Consider the following 21920-nt stretch of genomic DNA (forward strand, 5'->3'; position numbering starts at 1 on the left):
AAATTGAAATCTAGACTTATTTGCTTCTCTTCTTTGGTATCTGCTGATGGTTTGTTACAAAGACACAGACAGAAATGAAACTGAATCTATAATTGGCCAATAACTAAAGGGTTGTGTGTGGGGTGGCAACTGAAAACACCATAATCCACTGTCTGATGCCCACATCCACATCATGTGATTTAGCCTGGGCTTCAAAGACACAGTGGGAATTCTGAGCAGAATCTGTGAGTTGTGCGAGCATTTTACATTTATGTTTAGCTGATGCTTTTATCCAAAGCAACTTACTGAGTACAACTTGAGTAATTGAGGGTTAAGGGTTTTGCTTAGGGACCCCACAGTGGTAACTTAGCAGTGGTGGGGCTTGAACCGGCAACCTTCTGATTATAAGTCGGATACCTGAACCACTAAGCTACCACTGTTTTCAGCACTAAACATGGGCGCGATTGTTTCCGATGCCTTTCTGAGGAACCTGCTAAGGGATGAGGATGAGGTCGGGTGGGCCGATAGCACCTCGAAGCCTCTGCAGCGTCTGAACCTCCTGCTCATAATTACACCCCCACACACTAGTCTGTCTCCCGTTCTCTCGTTCTCCCCTCTCCCTCTATCCCTCCTCCCCTCTCCTTCTATCCCTCCTCCCCTCTCCCTCTGTCCCTCCTCCCCTCTCCTTCTATCCCTCCTCCCCTCTCCCTCTGTCCCTCCTCCCCTCTCCCTCTGTCCCTCCTCCCCTCTCCTTCTATCCCTCCTCCCCTCTCCCTCTGTCCCTCCTCCCCTCTCCCTCTGTCCCTCCTCCCCTCTCCCTCTGTCCCTCCTCCCCTCTCCTTCTATCCCTCCTCCCCTCTCCCTCTGTCCCTCCTCCCCTCTCCTTCTATCCCTCCTCCCCTCTCCCTCTATCCCTCCTCCCCTCTCCCTCTATCCCTCCTCCCCTCTCCTTCTATCCCTCCTCCCCTCTGCTCTAGCTCTTCCACTTTTGCAAACGCTCAGTCGACCCCCCGGGGGTCTGTCACACCTTGTCCAAACATCCCTCCCGCTCTGAGCTGGGTCAGGCCCAGGCGCGCCAGGACAGCGGCCACGGCCGGCCTCTCCTGGCAACGTCTGGAGCCTGGACCGTCTTACCATAACGCTGCACTTTGCAAGACATTTTCTCTCCTTCTGGACTAGTTGCTAAGAGACCTGGGCATGTCTGACGGTTCTTAGTGCTAAAATTAGCCCAGGGAATTTTTCTTTACAGACACAGACTGTCGCCATGTTCCTCACAAAGCTTATTGGGAGCTTTCTGAAGCACTTGAGGCGTTCCAGTGTTAGTAGCACAGGATGAAAGCAAGCTGCAGGCTCGCGAGGAGAGGAGCCTTGGTCGTACCACACAAAGGAGTGAGGGTTTCAAAAATAATACAGAATGTGACTTTAACCTCATGGAAAACAATATCTCACTTCCTCCCACGTGGCAAAAGTAGAAAACGCACTAACAAATGGCACAGTGACACAACCACACAAAGACAACGTTGTTCCCAAAAGAAAATAGGGTTTATTTTGCACCAGATTGTGTGCAGGTAGATCTAAAGTGCGTTCTCCATGGGTTAGGAGGGTAAAGATTAATGCAGGCAAATGACGGAACCCTAAATAAGCGACCTGTTTACATAGCCTGTACTGCAGCCCGTGGTGCGGGACACCTGCCCCAGGCTGGGGCACGAGCCGTCTGCCTAAGCTGGAATAGCATCTGCTCAAGACATTAGGGAATACTGCTCCACTGGAGACGTCACACTGGTGGAGAGAATGCTGAACGTAGCACTTCCAGTCTCATCAACCTCTCTCACACCCCCTCTCTCGTTCCCTCCCTCCCTCTCTCTCACCCCCTCCCACTCACTCTCTCTCTCTTTCTCTCTCTCTCATCCCCTCCCACTCTCACTCTCTCTCTCTCTCATCCCCTCCCACTCTCTCTCTCTCTCTTGCTCTCTCCTTCCTTCTTTCTCTTTCCCTGCACCAAACCATATTGAAGACGAATGTCCGTGTCTACACTCAATTAAAAACCCGAGCATGTGTCTGACACGTGGTGCTGGTACAAACTCCATGTCTGTGTATCATAGCCAATGTTACTTAGTTTGCTTGCCTCAGGTTTAATGCATCAGCGTTCGTTGGGACTCTTTGTGTTCTTGAAGGTTTAAGATTTATGGAATGTTGTTCCAATCCTGCATGAACAGGGAACATCAGAAGTTAAACACTAACCCTTTATAGAATGATCCCCCAGCTCTGGGACCCATGCAGCCATAATGCCACAGTGTGAGGAATATTCCAGAAGAGGGTCAGCAGCTGGGTTTCTGCTCCGTGTTTTTGGCATGTTGGGGTTGTTTTTTGTGCGCCACCGTCATGATAATGCACTTCACTGCTTTGTTAGAATCTCCTTCCAGTGTGAAACGGAAAAAGTGCACAGAGGTGCCCTCGGAGAAGGGCGGCAGCTGCTCTGTTTCTGGGTCAGCGGCTTTGGCGCTCCGTGAGAAGTAGCTGCCTTAACACAGTACGAGTCGTATGTCACATCAGACTTGTGTCGTGTACCAGTGCAGAGGTGTTCAGTACACAGTGCTAATGTCACTCGGATACGCCAGGCTCTGCAGATGAGAAGTGACAGGTGCTAGTGTAACACAACTGCGATGAGGGGCTGCTTTCTCTGAGCTGTCCTACCATAGCAGTCATGATAGCGCTGATGTTTAGTCCTGCCCCTGTACTGTTGAGTTATTGTGGTGCTGGTTTAGGAATTCAGCGCACTGCTCCGTTCCTGCCCTGGGCACCCATGCCTGCACGTCTTATGTGCCTAAAGAATTTAAACAAACCGATCTTTTATCCAGTAGATATTTACGGTTTACTTGTCCAAGCCCCATCCACCTGGTAAAAATGTGCCAAGATTCCAGTTAATCAATTCATCAGTTTAGAATATTCCTACTCACCTATAAAGCCCTAATGCACCTGGTTCCTTCACACCTGTGGGATGTTCTCTTTCCTTGCAGACCTACTCACACGCTGAGGTCTTATTCAGCCTACATGTCCATGGTCATCCTGCCTTTTCTAGATGTGCTTAACCCTAAAATACGTATTTCCTGAACCTCTCTCTCATCAGCTCATGTCCATGTCCTGTAAGTGCTATTTGTGGATGTTCCATGTACTATGTTGTCTTATGTGTATATCAGTGTCTTTTCTTTTGTATTGTCTGTTGATATATAAATGCAATGTGTGGTTAGTATTACTGTTATTATTAAATGTTGTAAAAACAATAAGTGGTTATGCAAGCACAGACTGACAAAATGGTAGCCAGAGAAAATCAGGCCGCTCCACACGGTAACGACGGCACAGAATGGTTGGAGCAAAATGTTATTTTTGTGTTTGCCACACCTGTGTTTTAGATTCTGACACATAATGACTACTTGCATCATAGGTAATGATGTCTAGTACTTTTGGCACAAAATGAATACCTTACCCGGTGCCCTGCTGTGTCCAGCTGGACAGTACTGTCGCTTTGACGGACAGATTATACGTCCTGTCTGGATTCATTTGTACACCAGAGTAAATGACTACAGCAGGTGCTGGAGAACCCACAGATTAACATTCGCTTTTTCTGTGCGCATGGTTCATTTAGCACCTCTGGAGTGTTCCATCCTTACACATGAGTCATTCCCCAGGATGCCCGGTGAACTGGCATGAACGTTTAAAACTCTGGGAGACAGCATCCCCACTTATAAAGACCACTCAGAAACTGCCGAGTCAGCGCTGTGGTTGACTCTGTAACAACTCTTAAACGTATTAACGCACAGTGTACCGTTTCATATGTGCTGGCAGAAAGCTAGAGGTACTTCAGTGCGTCTTGGGCAGTTTGTAGGCCGTTGTGCGGTGGGTCGGGTGAACCGGGTCCTTGAGCAGAACGCCACGTGAGACAGACAGTGAAGAATGAAGCAGAATAACAGGACATGGCCGTGGTACGTGGGCAAAGAGACACAGCTCTGAGGCAGGCTGGGGCAGGAACACACCAGTCACTCTGGCGCACACACACACACACACACACTCTCAGACACAAACGCACCCACATGTCTTACAGGACAGTGTAGGTGGAACTTTATTGTGCATTGTTATGCTTAATAACAAAATATCCCCAACTGTAGACTTAACCACTTACCGGAAAAATAAATATTTAGACACTTATTTTTATTTAGAGGGGGTTTTTTTGTTTGTTTGTTTGTTTGTTTGTTTTAAGCATACTTTGTTTTAAATTACTCCATGTAAGTTTTAGGATCAGCAAAACCTGGCATTATAAGTCATTGTTTTAAGGATGAATGAGGGTAGAGTTGTAAGATCATTTGTGAGGCACGTCGGCACGTCTCCTCCCTCTCGACGTGATGTGACATGTGAGGACTGAGAACTGGGAGTGACTCTGTGCTGAGATCCTCCCGCCGTGTCTGTAGAGCTCCTGCACTGCGCTGATGAGGACCGTGTTGACAACAACTCAAATGCAGATGACTTAACGTTTCTCTCTCTCTCTCTCTCTCTCTCTCTCATCCCTCTCTCTCTCCGTCTCTCTCTCATTCCCCCCACTTTCTCTCTCTCTCTCCCTCTCTCTCTCCCTCTCTCTCTCATCCCTCTCTCTCTCCGTCTCTCTCTCTCTCTCTCTCTGCCTCTCTCTCTCTCTCTCTCTCTCTCATCCCTCTCTCTCTCCGTCTCTCTCTCATTCCCCCCACTTTCTCTCTCTCTCTCCCTCTCTCTCTCCCTCTCTCTCTCTCATCCCTCTCTCTCTCCGTCTCTCTCTCTCTCTCTCTCTCTCTCCCTCTCTCTCTCCCTCTCTCTCTCTCATCCCTCTCTCTCTCCGTCTCTCTCTCATTCCCCCCACTTTCTCTCTCTCTCTCTCTCTCCCTCTCTCTCTCCCTCTCTCTCTCTCTCTCTCCCTCTCTCTCCCTCTCTCTCTCTCTCCGTCTCTCTCTCATTCCCCCCACTTTCTTTCTCTCTCCCCCTCTCTCTCTCTCTCTCTCTCTCTCTCTCTCTCTCTCTCTCTCTCTCCCTCTCTCTGTCCCTCTCTCTCATCCCTCTCTGTCTCCGTCTCTCTCTCATTCCCCCCACTCTCTCTCTCTCTCTCCCTCTCTCTCTCTCTCTCTCTCTCTCTCTCTCTCTCTCTCTCTCTCTCTCTCTCTCTCTCTCCCAGGGCCGCTGCTCCAGAGAGAACTGTAAGTACCTGCACCCTCCTCCACACCTGAAGACCCAGCTAGAGATCAATGGGCGGAACAACCTGATCCAACAGAAGAACATGGCCATGATCGCCCAGCAGATGCAGCTAGCCAATGCCATCATGCCTGGCAGCCAGCTTCAGCCAATGGTGAGCCTCTTTTACAGCTCCGCCCCCCCCATACAGCTCCACCTACCTTATGGGCAAAGCAATGCTAAAATTGTTTTAAAGATACATTGCACCTTGTACAGACCTCTGATGCCTGTGCACGTACCACAAAAGAAGTCCAGTCTGGTCTTAGATAAATACTCACCATCTTAGATAAATACTAAGATAAATACTCATCTGGAGTGAACGATACAAAATTTTAATTAATGTAGCTGCAAATATCTTTTAAATATGCAAATATATGAAATATGCCCTGCTATCTTAAACAGCCCAGAAAAGGATCGCTCCCTCCTACATCCTAATTGGGTCTTTAAAATATTAAAATATGAGGATGTTTAATATTTAAACACACTCCATGAATAATTTATTTTCCATACCATATTTTTTCACTGGGACTTTTGCAGCCATCGGGTGCTGTGAATGTTTTGCAGAGACTAGCGGTACATTTTTAAGGAGCATGGTATTTTTCTCTGGAACATTGATCGTGTGAGATGGAGGCCAACATTTCAAACCCCAGCGAAAAACTACCACATTCGCCCACGTCGGCCTCACGAGCAACAGACCCCGACTTCCTCTGCCACGTTACGCCACGTTTTCTTAGCGCATCCACCTTTCAAAGACCAGAAGAGGGGTCACACCGAATAACGGAAACAGATCAGTGTTTGCTTCTTCATACCGCACGCGACTCACCGCGGTAATCCGCGTGTACAGGGACACAATGTGGCGGTAACCGTGCCAAACCGAGGCACGTGCGGAGCACGGCACTGCAGCAGTAATGTCGGTGTCTGCGGAAAATCAAGTTTCTACCCAGAAACGGTACAGAATGAAACATTCTTGCTATATCATGCAGTCGAGATCCATAATCAAAACAGAAAACTATGTTTTTACGTTGCAGCATTAATGCAACCCTCGAGAAAGGGCTAGACTATAACTTTTCATCACATTGATACACGTCAGTATTTGAAACTTTTGAAATAAATCGTTGACCAGACTCATCAGAACATCAGAAGTTAGACTGAACCATGAGAGAAACACGTAGTCACAGTCCACCAGCACATTACAGAGTTAAACCAGCACAAAGTCACAGACTATCGGTCAAAGTTAAAAAAAAGATAGGAGAAGATAGGAAAAAGATAGGAGACCATACACTTAACTCAGAGAAATACACGGGATTACACAGTGCTCCTGACGCAATTCTTTCTCTCTCTCTGCCTCTCCCTCTCTCTCCCTTTCTCTCTCTCTCTCTCTCTCTCTCTCTCTCTCTCTCTCTCTCCCTGTCTCTCTTTTTCTGTCTCTCTCTCTCACTCTTTCTCTCTCTCTGTCTCACTCTCTCTCTCTGTCTCTCTGTCTCTCTCTCTGCCTCTCCCTCTTTCTCTCTCTCTCTCTTTTTCTGTCTCTCTCTCGGTCTCACTCTCTCTCTCTCTCTCTCTCTCTCTCTCTCTCTCTCTCTCTCTCTCTCTCCCTCTCTCTCTCTCAGCCTTTGTTCTCTGTCACGCCGAACCTCACCACTAACCCAGGAGCAGGGGCGGCACAGTTTAACCCGTACCTGGGCCCCGTGTCACCTGCCCTCATGCCCACCGACATCCTGCCCAGCACCCCTGTCCTGATCGGGGGAAGCCCCTCCGTGGCGCCCGTCCCGTCTGCAGCCAACGCTGCCGCGGTCGCCAACGCCGCCGCTGCCCAGAAGCTTTTGCGAACTGACCGCCTGGAGGTAGGAGCTTTAATCCCGTTAATCTTCACCATACCAACAACCGAATGGCCCCGCATTCAACATCGCACAACACAATTCCGCCACGCGGAGGCCAGCGCATTTGGTTTACAGAGGAGGCGCAATAGCATTGACCTAATTATAGCAGCATTTTAGTAGGGTGAGAGTGTGTGTGAGAGTGTGTGTGTGAGTGTGTGTGTGTGAGAGAGAGAGACTGAGAGAGAGATGCAGGCTGTGTGAATATGTTCCGTTAGTTTTGTCATTTACATCAGCACAGATGTGCCAGCAGACGGAACTGCATTAATGTTCAACTTTAACGGAAATAAGCCTCACTGTGTAAACACGCATTCTGGATGTCAAAAGTACAGTTCATTTAACCAACAAAAACAGTTGTGAACTGCTGCCCCCTAATGGAAGAATATATGTAAACAAATGTTTTTCTCTGAAGTGTAACTAAGGTAATAAATAGTACATGGCTAAGACTGACAGCTAGCTGTGCTACCTCTGCCTGTGTGAATGTATGTTTTTGCATCTACATGTCCTGATGTACATATCCTAACGTGTGTTTGTGTGTGTGTGTGTGTGTGTGTGTGTGTGTGTGCGCGTGTATGTATGTCTATGTGTGAGCTGCTTGTGTGTGTGTGTCTGTGTGTGTGTGTGTGTGTGTGTGTCTGTGTGTGTGTGTCTGTGTGTGTCTGTGTGTGTGTGTGCGTGCATGCTGTTTAGGTGTGCCGTGAGTACCAGCGCGGTAACTGCTCCCGTGGAGAGACAGACTGCCGTTTTGCGCACCCTGCAGACAGCACGATGATCGACTCGGGTGACAACACAGTCACCGTGTGCATGGACTACATCAAGGGCCGCTGCTCCAGGGACAAGTGCAAGTACTTCCACCCCCCTGCTCACCTGCAGGCCAAGATCAAAGCCACCCAGCACCAGGTGAACCAGGCTACTGCCAGTGCTACCATGGTGAGCACTGCCCCTACGACTGTGCAGAGCAGGACAGGACACACACACACACACACACACACACACACACACACACACACACACACACACACACATATATACATACACACACCTATACACCACACACACACACATATATACATACACACTGACACATACATATACATACAAACAAGCAGGCATACACACACATAAATGTCATGTATGCACACATATGTGCAAACACACACCTCCACACACTGCAGTGAGCTGCACACGCACCACCAGAGCATGCTGAAGTGTGGACATGGATGTTTTTAATCTTCGTACATAACTATGTTCTGCCTCAGGTTGACATGGATGCATCTATGTCACCTTACATGCTCCAGGAACCACTATGGCATGTACGGGCAAACTTGTGTTTGGGAAAACTTCTCTCCAACCAACTTCATGTCAGCCAGGGACTGGCACACTGGCATTTAGGACTCTTAAAGGACACCTCTGACACTGAACAATGATGTCATATTTCACTATGGTTGGCGCATGTGGGATTTATGGTAGTCAACGTCCTTTCGAAACAGGTTCAGATCACTACATTAGCCTCTACTTACACAAAGTAAAAGAAATCTCTATACTAATGTTGATTCTGGAATATCATCACACAGATAACAACATTCCAGGGTTGTTTAGTTAAAATGATCAATATTGTTTTGTCAGGTGATTATTATATTCTAGTGTGTTTAATAACACGGCTTGCTGTGTCGTACAGTGCAGTCCTTTATCAAAAAAACAAACGTGACTGATATTGTGGAACACAACTTGTTTCATTAACTTCTGTGCTGTAACACAGGAACACTGACGTGTCCTACATCATCATAAAATCCCTCCTGTTTTAGCTAAAGTTTACAAAAACCCTCACTTTGTGTCAAATGAGCGAAATATGACGTTATTAGCAGGCATATCAGAATCTCCTTTAATTGTACTTAAAGGACATGTTATGTCATCTACACTTCTCACCCTACTACCTTACCTTACCTGAAACATATGTTCATGACTCTCATGTTTCATGTATCTCCTCTAATTACTGATTTCCTTAAACATTGTGTAAAAAGGTACACATTTACCTCTTCGCTTCAGTCCAGTAGGGGGCAGTGTGATCATTCTCGTATAAAGGGATACGATGTGTAAAACAAATATACTGCGGTGGTATGATAATGTGTAATACTGTGTAATTCTATGTATTATCATACTGAATACTGTGAAACTGAAAGTATGTCCAGTAGACAACACCACCCTGTACCACTGCTGCTGTAGTGTAGTGTTATGTATTAATCCAGTTGTTAGACAGCGTTTTTCTTAAGTGACTTTAATGTGCATGTCTTAGTCCAAATGTCCTCTTGGTAAACTGCATTCCAAATGATTTGTTTTTTATTTCTTTTTTCTCACCCACCCACAATGCACTGCTGCCCCCATGATGCACCTCTGCTTGCTGTTTATGTTAATGCGCTTGATCCCCATTGGCCCATGCCATCATGTGCTCGCTGCCTGCTAATTAAGACGGCTGTCAAATCACTGAAGCGACCCCTCGAGGCCACCTTTGACCTGGTACTATGACCTTTCACCTTTTTGCTTGGCATGTTGCTTTGTTGTAGTGTCTTAACAAACAATAATTAATTTGCAAGCGTAGTCCTTTTTTAATCTTTATTTATGGGCGCTGTGTTCTCTTCCTATTGCTATGTTAATAACTTTTGTGATCAGCTGATTGTGGAAAGTTGATCCATATTCATTACAACTTCTCAGTGTTCTCCTTAAAAGTCCCCTTCCAGTCTGTTTGGTTTTATTCTGACCAGCTCCACACACGACTGAGTCCCAGCTCCACACACGACTGAGTCCCAGCTCCACACACAGCTAAGTCCCAGCTCCACACACGACTGAATCCCAGCTCCACACACAGCTGAGTCCCAGCTCCACACACAACTGAGTCCCAGCTCCACACACAGCTGAGTCCCAGCTCCACACACGGCTGAGTCCCAGCTCCACACACGGCTGAGTCCCAGCTCCACACACGACTGAGTCTCAGCTCCACACACGGCTGAGTCTCAGCTCCACACACGGCTGAGTCAGAGCCTCTCCTCCCACTTCTTTCCCTGCTTCTGTGCAGGAAACAAGAATAAAACAAACATGTCGACTGGTGGGACGTCATCAAAGAGGGCACCAAACCCCGTCTTTATCAAAACGTTCTGTGATTGGGTGTAACTGGGTGAGAACAAGCCCTTTAAAAGGAATACCACAATCAGGTCATCACACGCAGCCTACACTACACTGTGAGGACAGGACTAGCTGCACTAAACTGTGGCGGTTTGTGGATCTTGTGCCTCTGTTCCGTATCTGCACAGATCTTCCATGTGTTTGTATTCTGCACGTTCTGTAGTACGGGGAAGTGGAGAAGTGGATATGGGGGTATTCCTCCTGTCTGGGGTATCAGCTCTGCTGTAGTGGGGGGTATTCTTCCAGTCTGGGGTATCAGCTCTGTTGCGGGGGGGTATTCTTCCAGTCTGGGGTATCAGCTCTGTTGGGGGGGGGGGTATTCTTCCAGTCTGGGGTATCAGCTCTGTTGCGGGGGGGTATTCTTCCAGTCTGGGGTATCAGCTCTGCTGTAGTGGGGGGTATTCTTCCAGTCTGGGGTATCAGCTCTGTTGCAGGGGGGTATTCTTCCAGTCTGGGGTATCAGCTCTGTTGGGGGGGGGGGGTATTCTTCCAGTCTGGGGTATGAGCTCTGCTGTAGTGGGGGGTATTCTTCCAGTCTGGGGTATCAGCTCTGTTGCGGGGGGCTATTCTTCCAGTCTGGGGTATCAGCTCTGGTGTAGTGGGGGGTATTCTTCCAGTCTGGGGTATCAGCTCTGTTGCGGGGGGCTATTCTTCCAGTCTGGGGTATCAGCTCTGCTGTAGTGGGGGGTATTCTTCCAGTCTGGGGTATCAGTTCTGCTGTAGTGGTGGGTATTTTGCCAGTCTGGGGCAGACGTTAATAACTTGTGTCTCATGTTTCTCAGATCTCATGGACAAAGCAGTGCAGCTATGTTTTATTTTTTGATGATGCTTTCAGTTTCTGTTTCTGTTTATTTAATTATTTGCCTTATTTGTTTGTTTGTTTACGTTCCTCTGGTTTGCTGTATATTTTTAGTCGAGCTCTGCTTGCTTCATTTGCACTAGACTCAGCCAGAACAGTAATGTTAACAGCTGCAACGGTTCGCTGATCTAGTCTGTGTGTTTGAAGCTGCGTGTGCACAGGCAGGGCTAGGCTCCGCTGCCTCTGGCTGTAGCGTAGTCATGTTAAAGGCTGCTGCTTGCCTGCTGTTTTGGTTTTATTTTGATTTTGTACTCTTATCTTTGTTCTGTCTGTTCTGTCTGTTCTGTGCTGTGATGTCATGTCCTCTGATGACCACTCATTTGTTCTCTCTTCTCTTTTCCTCCTCCTTTTTCCCACACCGCCCATTCCTCCATCCCCACGGTCCATCACACCTTTTCCCCCGGACCGAGCAGGGCATCCCTCATAATGTTATGCCTCCCTTGCCAAAGAGACCAGCCCTGGAGAAAAGTGCTGGCACCGGCTCCATGTTCAACGCTGGCATGCTGCAGTACCAACAGGCTCTAGCCAACATGCAGTTCCAGCAGCAGACTGCATTTATCCCTTCAGGTAGGGTTTCCCGGCGCCCCTCACCTGACCTATGACCCCCGAGCAAAAACCTCACAGACTGCACAGACACGAGGAATTCGCACAAAATGGTTTCAAATACATTTTAAAAAGGCAAAGAGGATTTACAACCTAGATAATTATCTAATTATAAACAACTACTAATTATCTATAAGAGATTTGATAGGATCAGTCTGACTCGTGAAAAGGGTTTCTATGAATGAAACTTTTGTAAAAGTTTGGAATGGGATAAATTCATTTCAAGTTACCCAAACTGACTGTTTTTGAGGTAAGTCTGAGGTGTGTGGTACAGTGACAAAACCTTTTCTCTTTGTGTGCATCAAGTTTATTGAGTTTGTGTTTTTTGTTCGTAGTTATAATCTGCATATTTGTTTGAAATATATCACTGTATCTAGAATGAGTGTACTAAACACTGTATAGACAGGAAAAACATCTCTACAAGCTCCACCATGTGGACTTACTGTGTTATAATGTTATTGCTGTTATTACTCAAAATAGCAAAGCAGTGTTCTTGTATCTGAGGTGCGGTGGCGCACACTAAACGAGTGATCGTTATTTTAAAGGCTTGTTTTTATCACTTCAGATCTTGCTTCTCCTCTCACCTCCCAAACGTAGATCACATGGTCCACACCTAATCAGACTTCTGCGAATGTCATGATTCCCTGCAGTTTTTTGTTTGTTTGTTTATAGTCTTCCTTTGTTTGTTGTCTCTTTTATTCTAACCAACCTTGTGATGGGCTGTTTTGATTCTTCTCCCTTTTCCAATCCACTTCCTGTTGCAATGCATGATGGGCAGGCTCAATATTGTGCATGACTCCTGCAGCAAGTGTGGGTAGGTCTCTAGCCTTCCTCCTCACTGGCCATATACACAGCATGCCACCTCCTCAACCTCACGCCGCCTCACGCAACCTCACGCAGCCTCATGCAGCCTCATGCAGCTCACACTGACGCCATAGAAACGCCTAGCGCATAACCACACAGAGTTCGACTGCTAACCCTCAGGTCCTGCAGGGTGGTGTGGAACTCTTTTGGATATGTACTGTAAACGCTTTCTAAACCCCTTAGAAAATTTTATTTGGTGTGTAATGTCGTTTGGTGGTTTGTAAGACACACAGCCGATTGTAGGGACTTCTTTACAGTCTCGGTATGGAGATTTGTGATGTGTTTTGACATCAGCACTGAAGCGCCATAGCCTTTCTGTTCTCCTCATCTCCTGACGTACCAGTGCCACACTGTACTTACACCACGTACACCAGTTTAACTCTGCTGCCACAATTTGCTCTTTTTTTTTTTTTTTGCTATAAAATCACCACTGGTAAATCAACAACCAGAGCGTTTGGACTACAAATCCCACAATGCTAATGTGGCCTCCAGTGAATGTGAGTTCTGGTAGTGAGACCACGCTTTCCCTGCTTGGCATGGTTTGGTTAAACTACACTTTGCCCCTGGTGATTTGGACTCTTAGTAAGGCTTTCTTCCTCTTCCTTCCTCTTCTTCGGTCTACTTAGACACCGTTCCGTCTCTTTCATATGTGTACACATGATGGCCACGCCCCACCTTGTTTATGTGCTCACATGATTTTCCCTCTGAAAAGTACCCATGATGCACGGCGCTTCACCGGCCGCTGTGTCCGCAGCAACCACGTCCGCCACTAGTGTTCCCTTCGCATCTGCATCAGCCAATCAGGTTTGCCTCCTTTCTGGCTCTCTCTCTCCCTCTCTCCCTCTCTCTCTTTCTCTCTCTCTCTCTCTCTCTCTCTCTATCTATCTATCTTTCTCTCTCTCCCTGTACTGTCCTGTCCCCACTCTCTGTCTCACTGTCTGCAAGGAAACTGCTGGACAAAGGAATTAGACGTTAGTGTTTCTACGACATTCATTTATTTTACTCTATATGTAGTTCACTAATATCTGCCAGTGTTTTTAACACCACTTGTGGATTTTATTTTATTTTTGTAATCTTTGTTGATTTAGAGCTGTTTTCTGAACTGTCAGTAGTGGTGAATATCATTTTAATATTATTCTTCTCGTCCTTTTTATTTTGAGGACTCTTCTCTATCAAAGCTGACTACCAACGAATACATGCAGCTGGTATGTACCAGGTTGTGTTACATGTGTGTCTGTCCCCCCCGATATGTGGGGATGTGCTGTGCTTGGTGACCTCTCCTAGTTCCACAGTCTCCAAAGTGAGACTTCCTAGTCTGTGTACAGTAAAGCTACACCCCCACCGATCTGGACAAATGTCGAGTCAGAATTAAATGTTTGTCAAGGTGGAAACTATACACTTGTGCTTCCTTCTTCCGCTTTTGTAGAAAAGCTATTTCCCCACCAATAAACACTGTAGACCCTGTTGGGCTCAGTGACCAGGATTCTGCTTCATTTCATTCTCTTTCTTTTTGAGATGTCAAAAAGAGAAACTGTCACAAAACCGCGACACATTTGCACTAATTACAGACTTTCAGGGCTGTATCAGAACTTTAATAGAACTGTAACTGTATAAGTCTAATGTTCTGTAGTAACGTAATATTCTGTATTAATGGAATGTTGTGTATTAATATAATATTCTGTATTAACATCATATTCTGTATTAATGTCTTTCTATATGTTTTCTCTCTAGATTCCAATAATATCTGCTGAGCATCTGACTAGTCACAAATACTTGACTCAGATGTAGGCACAGACCAGACCAGTGAGTGTTGCCCTCTGGTTTCTGTTTCTACTTCTAATATGATTTCCTGTCACATTAACATTAGAATCCACTGTTTCATGTGTTGATCTGACGTAAGTAACAGGATGTGTGGGGCAGTTTGGCTGTGCCGTCAGGAGCCTTGTGAACATCTGGTCTGCACATTTTCGAGCTCTTCTGAGTGTGTGGCCATTCTCAGTTCATGTTCAGTGAAAAATATTTGAATAAGGATGACGAGTACGTCATTGTCCTGTACTGATGTTTTTAACATGCGTAAGATCACCACCATCACCATGTGTGGTTAATGTGGGTGTGACTTGTGTGACCAGCAACAGACTGTATACTACACTCAGTGTACTACAGACTGTATACTACACTCAGTGTACTACATACTGTATACTACATACTGTATACTATACTCAGTGTACTACATACTCTATACTAAACTCAGTGTACTACATACTCTAGACTACACTCAGTGTACTACATACTGTATACTACATACTGTATACTACACTCAGTGTACTACATACTCTATACTACACTCAGTGTACTACAGACTATACTACACTCAGTGTACTACATACTGTATACTACATACTGTATACTACACTCAGTGTACTACAGACTGTATACTACATACTGTATACTACACTCAGTGTACTACAGACTGTATACTACATACTGTATACTACACTCTCAGTGTACTACAGACTGTATACTACATACTGTATACTACACTCAGTGTACTACATACTCTATACTACATACTGTATACTACACTCAGTGTACTACATACTCTATACTACACTCAGTGTACTACAGACTATACTACACTCAGTGTACTACATACTGTATACTACATACTGTATACTACACTCAGTGTACTACAGACTGTATACTACATACTGTATACTACAGACTGTATACTACATACTGTATACTACACTCTCAGTGTACTACAGACTGTATACTACATACTGTATACTACATACTGTATACTACACTCAGTGTACTACATACTGTATACTACATACTGTATACTACACTCAGTGTACTACAGACTGTATACTACACTCAGTGTACTACATACTGTATACTACATACTGTATACTGTATACTACATACTGTATACTACATACTGTATACTATACTCAGTGTACTACATACTGTATACTACATACTACATACTGTATACTACATACTACATACTATACTCAGTGTACTACATACTGTATACTACATACTACATATTGTATACTACATACTGTATACTGTATACTACACTACACTATAGTGGCTGCTGGCTGCTAGTCCCCATAGTAGTATGCAGTATAGTACCCAGTATGTGACAGACACAAACCATACTACGAGGTCATGTGAATGTATGAAGGTTCCAATTTTGCATGATGTGATGCAATGATGATAGCACTGGTCACATACTGAACCCACACTGGTCACACTCGCAGAAGTAGAATCATCTGGGTATCTTGCAAACTGGAAAAATCAGTATGTGTGTAGTATGTAGTAGTCTTAAACATTTTGAACACGGCAATGTACCAGTAGAAGGAATTATTATTGTTGTTGTTGTTGTTAATTGGCATTAATGTTATCACTATTATTATTCTTTATTATGTCGTTATTATTAGTATTATTAATGATGTTGTTATTATTTTTTCACGTTCTGTTTTGTTTTGTTTTATTACAGATCAAATGAATGTGCTGATCTATTTCCTGGGACAAACTCCATCAAATATTCACATTTCAGATGTTCAGAATTAGGATAGTTTATTTTATTCTGGTCAGATGTACCCTTTAGATATTCTTAGTCCACTGGTAAAACATTTAAAGTTCTAGTCCATGATTCTCTTCTGTGTGGAGAAATGGGGCACCCTCAGATGTGCTACGTAGAACTACATACAACACGCAGAAAACACATATCCACACACCCTGAAAAGAAGTCACTGTTATCATGTCTTAACAGCCAACTAACTGGTACATATTGACCAAGAAATTATTTTTTATTGACTTCCTTTTTTCAAGTTAATAGGATTTTTCAGTAACACTTTACTTAACGTTATTTCTATTTTTTAGACCCACATTACGCCACATCCTAGATTTTCCGTGAACATCATTAGCATTGCAGATGAGTTGGAAGATAGGTCTAATCTGTGTCTAATCTGTGTTTAATCTGAAAACCAACTCCTAAAGTCATGCAGTGAAAAATATATATTAAAAAAAACAAATCCACAAACCATGTACCTGGATGTGGACAGAGTGTTTTAAGATCCCTCTGGAGGACACAGACTTGGACATGAGGGAGACAGCACAGTGTGGACATGAGGGAGGCAGGTGAGGAGTGCTGGGATAACGTGTTTGTCTCTGTGTGCTGGAGTAACGACCACACCTTCATCCTTCTGGTCGCAACTACACGACTCGCACAGATTGCCGGTTGGTTATGCACTGATTGCACAGATTGGCCACTGGTTACGCATTGCGTAACACACCTGGCTAGATACAAACAACCGTGCAGAGTCGTAACCTGTTCATCTATGTAAAACTAGAAATTATCCCAAATTGTTTTATAAGTAGGTATAATTAAATACTTTTAGACAATATTGTAAGACAATACAGGTGTGTTGCAAGTGTTTATAAGATGCGTTAAATGTAACGTAAAGTGAAGCGTTACTGATTTACCATATAGTTTACAAAAAATTTGCAAAGATGCACCTTGAATTTAAAGATAATTACAATTCTACATGGCACAATACATCCAGCAAAATAGCACGTAGACTGCTGCATTTACAGATCGGACTTCCAGTCCTGATGGCTTGTAGAAGAGAGATCAGGATGGCAGAAGACTAATGAATGTTTTAGGTCAACCCAGAATCCTTGTCAAAGCACATCTTAGCAAGCTTCACCACCTCTATGGCGCTCCACACCACACATGCAAACAGAAAGTGTTATAACAGCAGTGTTACTGTGTTTACCAGAGATTGTTTTTTAGGAATCTTGTTTTTATAAATAATTTCTTGATCATGTGAGGGTTTTTTTGTTGTTTTTTAACAGAATTTTTAGTGTTATTTGTCTACAATGCTTTTGAAGGCGTTTCCATTCAGCCTTGTAGTTCCTATTAGATGTCTTTTTTTTGTTTTGTTTGTGGAGTGGAGAATGACTATTGGCTGTCATGCCGCGTCTCTGTGCTAAGACACAGATGATTTGTGGAGATCTTGCAGCTAGAGGGCAGCGTGTGTTTCCAGTCTCCTCTGGAGTGGAGGGGGGACTCTAAAATGGACTCATAGAGAAGCACTGTGTGCATGCGCCAGACTGGTCACACATCGATTGCTTTTACGTTTGTTTTGTATATGGGAATAACGGATACGTGTCTGGGTCAAGATTCGAGTTTCCTTTTGAATCAATTTTGTGCCGTTTGTGTTTATTTTCTGATTTTTGAGCTCAAACAGCCTTTAGCCAATGTACAGCAAAAACAAAACAAAACTAGAGTTAGAGTAGAAACATTAGGAACCTGTTAAGTTGTGCCAAAGTCATTTTCCTCATTATTTTTTTCCTGGGGTTTCCAGGCAACGTTGGCAGTGAGCAGCGAATTCGCTGGCACTTCCTGTTTGTGGTCAGGGGGCCCAGGGTAGAGCCAAAGCCAAAATTTCCAGATCAGAGAACTGAAGTAAGCCGCTTTACTTCAGAGCTTCTGGTGTCATTTCAAAGCTACGGCTCTGTGCTGCACAGTGAGCGCGAAGACGTCCAGAAAGAACTCGCAATCTAGACTCCTCGAGATCTAGAAAAGTGCAGTTCAGCCTAAATGTCTTAAGTCTGTCGCGGGTGTACAGAGGTTAGGGTTAGGGTCATTCAGGGTTAGGGTCATTCAGGGTTGGGGTCATTCAGGGTTGGGGTCAATTCATTCAGTTAAATTCATAAAGGGAATTGAAATGGATTATTAAAACTCCTTGAAGTGTGTCAGTGAATGTTGCGAATTGTAATTCAGCTCATCAACTGAGTTTAAATTGGACTGAAAGAGCCGTAATGGAACTGACTCCAGCTCTGTGGTTAGTGATATTTCTTTACAGAGGCCTTAGATTTCAGTTTCTGTTCTCACACACTCAAATGTCCATTTAAATCATAAAGGTTATTGTTCACACATTTTATAGTCGTATTAATCATGTTACACTTACCGATCACTTTGACTTCAAATCCTTAGATAGAGTCATATTGCTAAATGTTTGCATGTTTAGTTTGTGTAATTCACTTTTGTATTTGATAATATTGTCATTGACTTTTTTAGACTTTAGAGAAGTTTATTCTCTCTGTTTTTTCTCTGTTGTTCTCATTTTCAAGTAATTGGTGTTTAGGGACTTTAGGGACATCTGTTTAACATTTTACTGAAGGTTCAAGCTAGAATGTTTGACTTTTCTCATTTTTGGAACCTCTGTTTGAAGTTCATATGGATAATCTTTGTTTTGATATTGATTTTTGCAAAATAGTTGAGTTGTAGTTATTGAAACAAATAAGTATGGCATTTGTTAATTTAATGAATTTAATTTTTTTACGTATCAAAATCCGGGTTGTCTCAAACTATTTAGTTAACATGTTGATCATATGTGCTAAAGTAAAAAGTTATTTTCTACTGTATCCATTTCAGAACATAAAACTTGTATTTTGATATTTGGAAGAGCATCCCTGAATGTCAGGCCAATAATAAGCAGCATGTACCCAGAGAGTTTTGAAGATTTACTACGATCACGTGTGTGGGGTGTGGCCTCCAAGGCCCTGGCTGCAAGTCAGAGCCATAGCCCAAGGGTCAAAGGTCGACTTTTTGCACTTCTGTACATAGTCAATATAAAACAAAGTTAAAAAAATGTATAATATGGAGATCTTATTTTGAATAATAAAAGATTCTATGAGAAATTTTGTTAGGCTAATTTAAGACATAGAGTGATAGACGAGCTAACAGATTACGCTTGCAGAAGTGACATAGCTGTTTTTAATATTACTTTACATCATTGCTTTAAAAAAAAAGAAAAAACAAAAAAGAGCAAAGCTCCGCCTTAATTTCATTTGCTTCCCCTCATGTGAAGGACGACTCCGACATTTTGGCAGAAAATCTCTCGTTCCATTTGTGTGGAATAAAATCTGATTCAAAATATGTGGCACAAATATCAGAACGTCATCAGTTTAACTCCATCCTAGTGAAAAGATCTTCTAGCTCTGAACACTCCTCCAGGGCCACGTGCTGCATTCCCAGACAGCACACGACCGTTACTCTGAACACGAGCACAAGCTAACCCTGCGTGTCTTATGTTGCTGTAACATGATAGATTTATGCATCTGACTATCATAAATGTTTGGGCAGAAATTATGTTTTGTTAGATTTCTGACAGATGAACTCCAAAGTCCAAAGTGTCTTCCAATATTTATCAGACACATGTGTGAACGTGTGATGAGTGTGTCCAAAATGTCGCAGGCTTCCTTTAATAGGGAGAGTCGGAAGCCGTCCGGAAGCTCTCGTCTCCGTCGACCCCATGCTAAGCGTTGTGTGTTATCGTTGTGCTCCTCTGTGGGAGAAAAAAAACAAAACAAACTAACACAAAAAAAAAAAAAAATCCAACCAAAAAAATGTATTTGACTTGAGCCTGGACATTGTAAGTGCATGTAGAAGATTAACATGATAAAATTCCACATTATGAATGAGTAGATAGTGCAGTAAGTTCTCACCATACTGCAGTTCTCATAGTCACAAATTATCTACACAGTACAAAAGACTGAAAACCGTCAACTGCTGACAAGTGTCGGCCTACATTAAATGTTTCAATCTGAAGTGAAACACTCACCAAAATCCATCTGACCATCGGGATAAATGTTTTTAAAAAATAACTTCAAAATGACCCAACATGTTAGCATAAGCCTTACACAACATAACAAGCACATGTGCGCGTCTTTGCAAACACACACACGTATACAGTTACTTCTGTTGTGTTGCTAAGCACGGCGCCTTCTGCAGGAAGGTCACCCACCAAAAACAAAGTGAACCCTGAGTGGATGTTGCCTTCTGCTCACGTGGCTCTGTACTGGCTGCTTCTCAACTGCTAATAAACCAAAGCGTCTGTCTGCTGTGCCAGGCACCAGGCTCAGTGTGGCACTGTACCCGCTGTGCCGGGCACCAGGCTCAGTGTGGCACTGTACCCGCTGTGCCGGGCACCAGGCTCAGTGTGGCACTGTACCCGCTGTGCCGGGCACCAGGCTCAGTGTGGCACTGTACCCACGGTCCTGGCCATCAACCTCAGTGTGGCACTGTACCCGCTGTGCCGGGCACCGCTGTACCCAGCACTTCCCGCTCTCAGGTGGCCACTCCTGCCGAACGCGCCTGTTTACTGGATGTTTAATGCTCCTCATGTAATCTCATGCCCACTCTTTGCTTAGAGTTGCTGTAAGACCTTGTACTATGGTTAAAAAATGTTTTATGCATTTATTATTATATTTGACTCTTGCTGTTATGAATTAATTAAAGCAAAATGGATTTGAAATGAAAATCAGATTGTTATATTTTTCTCTTTTTTACATGCTTTCTGTACATCCTATTCAAAGTGGAAGATACAATACCACCATCTCTTATGTTGCCAAGATCATACTATAGTCAAAATAACAAAAAGAAATCATGGCAGCTCAGACTGATGCAGTCAAAGGACATTTTTTAAACTGCAGTTGCATCTGTGTTGGAAATGCAGCTTTCAACCTTCTGCAGAGAAAATACTGCACCACACTGCACTGGTTACTGCAGGATTAGGTGCATCTTCTGTCTGACTGTTTAATGATACCCATAAATGATCACATTATCAGACTATTACAGCTACAGTTTACAATATCCACTTACGTTTTTCATAATTGGTTGCATGTATATATAGGTTGAAAATTGCCAATTGTAGGCAGATGCATGTGCGGAGAAGTGCGAGATTTATTATGGGCAAATCCAAAATCAGAGTCGTCTAGACAGTCCAGGGTCATAGAGCCGACACAGAGGGTACGAGGCTACATGACTAAACAGAACAAACACGAAGGCAAACGGGGAAGCAGGCTATAACTAAACACGAAGGCTAAGATAAACACAAAAGCACAGAGTACAAAGAAACAACCATAAGGAAACACATTCACAAATTCAATAATTCAAAGACAGTCAAACATTCAAACATAATTCAATGAATAGCATCTACACAGGGATCAAGACATGGTTTAAATACATGAACTTAATGAGGGACAGGTGTGGAAAATCAAACCAGGGGCGGAGAAAATGAAACTATGGCATGGAACTAAAAAAACGAGAAAACGACACAGAACCTGGGAGGGACTGATCGAGACACCAATATATGACAGATGAAAAATAAGAATAACAAGAAAGTGAATGTAACTGTTTAACACCAAAAACATGTGGATTGTAGTCAAAACTACAATATGGTACATGATAAACCTGCTAAAATACAGTGGAATTCCACATCTCTCAGGTC

At 43.9% G+C, this 21920-nt stretch overlaps 1 protein-coding gene across 15 annotated transcripts in view; it reads left to right on the forward strand.

Annotated features, from left to right (window-relative positions):
• Positions 1-20951, forward strand: part of mbnl1 (muscleblind-like splicing regulator 1) — a 51730-nt gene extending 30779 nt beyond the window's left edge. For 6 of the 15 annotated variants that reach the window (XM_027033172.3, XM_027033175.3, XM_027033171.3 and 3 more), the window contains 10 exons: positions 5174-5344; positions 6840-7073; positions 7797-8036; positions 9573-9620; positions 11556-11709; positions 12524-12559; positions 13322-13413; positions 13770-13814; positions 14341-14412; positions 16118-20951. In XM_027033172.3, coding sequence (XP_026888973.2) covers positions 5174-5344; positions 6840-7073; positions 7797-8036; positions 9573-9620; positions 11556-11709; positions 12524-12559; positions 13322-13413; positions 13770-13814; positions 14341-14397 — 1077 coding nt within the window. In that variant the 3' untranslated portion in view covers positions 14398-14412; positions 16118-20951. The remainder of the gene's footprint in view (positions 1-5173; positions 5345-6839; positions 7074-7796; positions 8037-9572; positions 9621-11555; positions 11710-12523; positions 12560-13321; positions 13414-13769; positions 13815-14340; positions 14413-16117) is intronic. The other 9 variants (XM_081724035.1, XM_081724034.1, XM_081724036.1 and 6 more) reach the window with 9 other exon arrangements.
• Positions 20952-21920: the final 969 nt, after the last annotated feature.

This window comes from Electrophorus electricus, chromosome 11 (genome assembly GCF_041902795.1).
Source record: "Electrophorus electricus isolate QZ-2024a chromosome 11, ASM4190279v1, whole genome shotgun sequence".
Classification (NCBI taxonomy): domain Eukaryota; kingdom Metazoa; phylum Chordata; class Actinopteri; order Gymnotiformes; family Gymnotidae; genus Electrophorus; species Electrophorus electricus.